This window comes from Orycteropus afer, unplaced genomic scaffold (genome assembly GCF_000298275.1).
Source record: "Orycteropus afer afer isolate SDZICR_OR568_19922 unplaced genomic scaffold, OryAfe1.0 scaffold00118, whole genome shotgun sequence".
Taxonomy (NCBI): domain Eukaryota; kingdom Metazoa; phylum Chordata; class Mammalia; order Tubulidentata; family Orycteropodidae; genus Orycteropus; species Orycteropus afer.
This window is the reverse complement of record NW_006921705.1, coordinates 8,135,757-8,138,597: the sequence shown is the minus strand read 5'-3', so window position 1 is coordinate 8,138,597 and position 2,841 is coordinate 8,135,757. Positions and strand designations below refer to the sequence as shown.

General features: G+C 39.2%; 1 protein-coding gene across 1 annotated transcript in view; it reads right to left on the bottom strand.

Moving 5' to 3' along the window:
* The window catches only part of LOC103199716 (lipase member K), a 25,665-nt gene that overhangs the window by 10,311 nt on the left and 12,513 nt on the right, over nucleotides 1–2,841 (bottom strand). The window contains exon 6 of the mRNA XM_007944048.1: nucleotides 637–783. Coding sequence (XP_007942239.1) covers nucleotides 637–783 — 147 coding nt within the window. The remainder of the gene's footprint in view (nucleotides 1–636; nucleotides 784–2,841) is intronic.

The window sequence follows — 2,841 nt, the reverse complement described above, 5'->3', positions numbered from 1 at the left end:
GATCGCATGGTGTACCCATCACTTGGACTAATTGTTCCCGTGAGTCTTTTGTTTTCTTCATTCTTCTTTGCTCTGGATGAAGAGAGACCCATCGTTACATCTAGATGGCTGCTTGCAAGCTTTTAAGATCCCAGTCGCTACTCGCCAAAGTAGGAGGTGGAACAATGTTTTGTGCAGTACGTTATGAATTGAGTTTGATGTCCCCTGCAACTATGGTCCCTAGTCCACAGGTTCAACTACTCGCTCCATCTGGGTAGCTGGCTATGACCAGGAAGTGACTACAAACTTGTCCCTTGTCAGCTCTACTATACACCTGGGAATTCTTACAGAACATACAAATACCAGATGAAGTTTTAAAACAATGGCCTTAATCCAAATGAATGACTTTTGCATTGTTGCATCTTTGTCAATGGCAATAGTTTGTGAGAATTTGTAGTGGCAAAGCCTTTTCCTTAAATCCTCCTATTAAAGCAGGGAGAATCTCAGCCCTGGTTGGAAGTCATGAAAATACTAATTAGATTCCAGGAGACTAAAAAAGAAACTGTGAAATGTGGTTTATATGCAATCCAGAATGAACTCTCGTCACCTCTGTGCATCAAAACAATTGCTTTCCTATATTCAACTACTTACACATACCATGTTTAAGTTATTTGGATCAAATCCACTCACAGTAAACAGGAAGTTGCTGCAAATACGATGGAACAATTTCTGGTTGCAGATTTTGGTGGCGATAAATTGGTTGAAAAATGTATGAGGGTAGAACATCTTGTCACCAAATAAAACCTGCAAGATCAATGAAAAACACCATCAAATCTCATGGGTTTGGATGTCAAGAGTGGAGAAGGCGTGGTAATTCAGACATGGACTTGATAGAAGTTAACATCTGCTCAGTGTTGGTTCTTTGTGAAACCATGAGAATTGTTCAACTTTGTTTTTGTGGTCCTTCTAACTCACATATTTGTATCTCCTTCCCAAGAGATTTGTTTTGGAAGGTGCACTGAGAAACCAATATCCGTAGGAAATTGCTAAAGCTTTGGAGTGAGGAAATACAGACCTGAGTTTGATTCTAGACCTTTTTTCTTACACCTTAGTAACTTAATTTCTATTTCCCTTAATTTTCTCAACTATGAAATGGGAAGATGACCTACTAGGCAGGACTAAGGAGCTCTGGTAGAGCAGTGGGTAAGGCATTCAGTTGCTAACCAAACTGTCAGTGGTTCAAACCTACCAGCCATTCAGCAGGAAAAAGATGAGCAGTTCGTTTCCCTAAAGATTTAAAGCCTCAGAAACTTGATGGGGCAGTTATACTCTGTCCTATAGGGTTGCTATGAGCCAGAATCAACCTGATGGCAGTGTATTTGGCTTGGTTTTAGGTAGGATTGTTGTCAAGATGGGGAGTTCTGGTGGCATAGTGCCTAAGGCATTTGACTGCTAACCAGAAGGCTGGAGGTTCAAACCCACCAGCCACTGCTCGGAAGGAAGATTGGGCAAGCTACTTCATAGAGATACCACCTCGGAAACCCAAGGAGGGGTCTCTATGAGTTGAATCTACTCGATGGCAGTGAGTTTGTTTGTTTTGTTAGTTGTAAAGATAATTGATTATATTTAAAAAGCACCTAGTGCAGTTTCTGGGAAATACTGTGGTGTAGTCCCTAAGACATTTGACTACTAATCAGAAGCCTGGCAGTTCAAACCCACCAGCCACTCCTCGTAAGGAAGGTTGGGTAATCTACTTCCATAGTGATAACCACCTTCAGAAACCCAAGGAGGGATCTCTATAAGTCGGTCCAACTCGATGGCAGTGAGTTTGGTTTTTTGGGTTTAGTGCAGTTTCTAGAAAATATTCTAAAAATATGAATGATTTTAATTAATGACTGACTACAGACTTAATGAGCTTTCCTCCAGAACCTATCAATAAACTTAATTATTTAATAAGCTTAATTCAAAAACATAAATTTCTAGGTGGAATTTCGGGCAATGTTCAAGAAAGTTGAATTCATCTTTTGAACTTTAGAAGTCCTTGAAATCAAACCTAAATTAATATATAATCCCTGTGCATATAAATCTAATCTTGATTTGTTTTATAATAATTAATTTTATAAGCTTAGCATCATTTAAACTAGATATGAAGGAGAAAAGGGTTTTTTTTTTTAGTTCTTAAAACATTTGGAAGCATGAATTTATAATAAAAACTCTGGTGGTGCAGTGCCTAAGGCATTAGACTGCTAACCAGAAGGCTGGAGGTTCAAACCCACCAGCCATTCCTCAGAAGGAAGGTTGGGCAATCTACTTCCGTAGAGATACTGCCTTGGAAACCCAAGGAGGGGTTGCTATGAGTTGGATCTGACTCGATGGCAGTGTGTTTGGTTTAGTTTTACCTAGAATCCTTTATTAACTGACATTTACAAGTAAAGAACATTAATAATTAGTATTTAATGTTTTTGCACTAATGTACTACAATATCTTACATTATCATTGGTAAACTGTTGTTGTTGTTAGGTGCTGTTGAGTGGGTTCTGACTCACAGTAACCATATGTACAACAGAAACACTGTCCCATACTATGCCATCCTCACAATTGTTGTTATGCTTGAGCCCATTGTTGCAGCCGCTATGTCAATCCATGTTGTTGTTGAGGGTCTTTCTCTTTCACCGACCTACTTTACCAAGCATGATATCCTTCTCCAGGGACTGGTCCCTCCTGTTATCAGACATGACCAAAGTATAAGAGATGAAGCCTTGCCATTCTTGCTGGTAAACAAGATCCAGTAAAATCCTACTAGGTATGATTTGAAGAATTCTAGTTCTTTCTCCTTGTCCTCTACTTGAATAGACTGTTTCA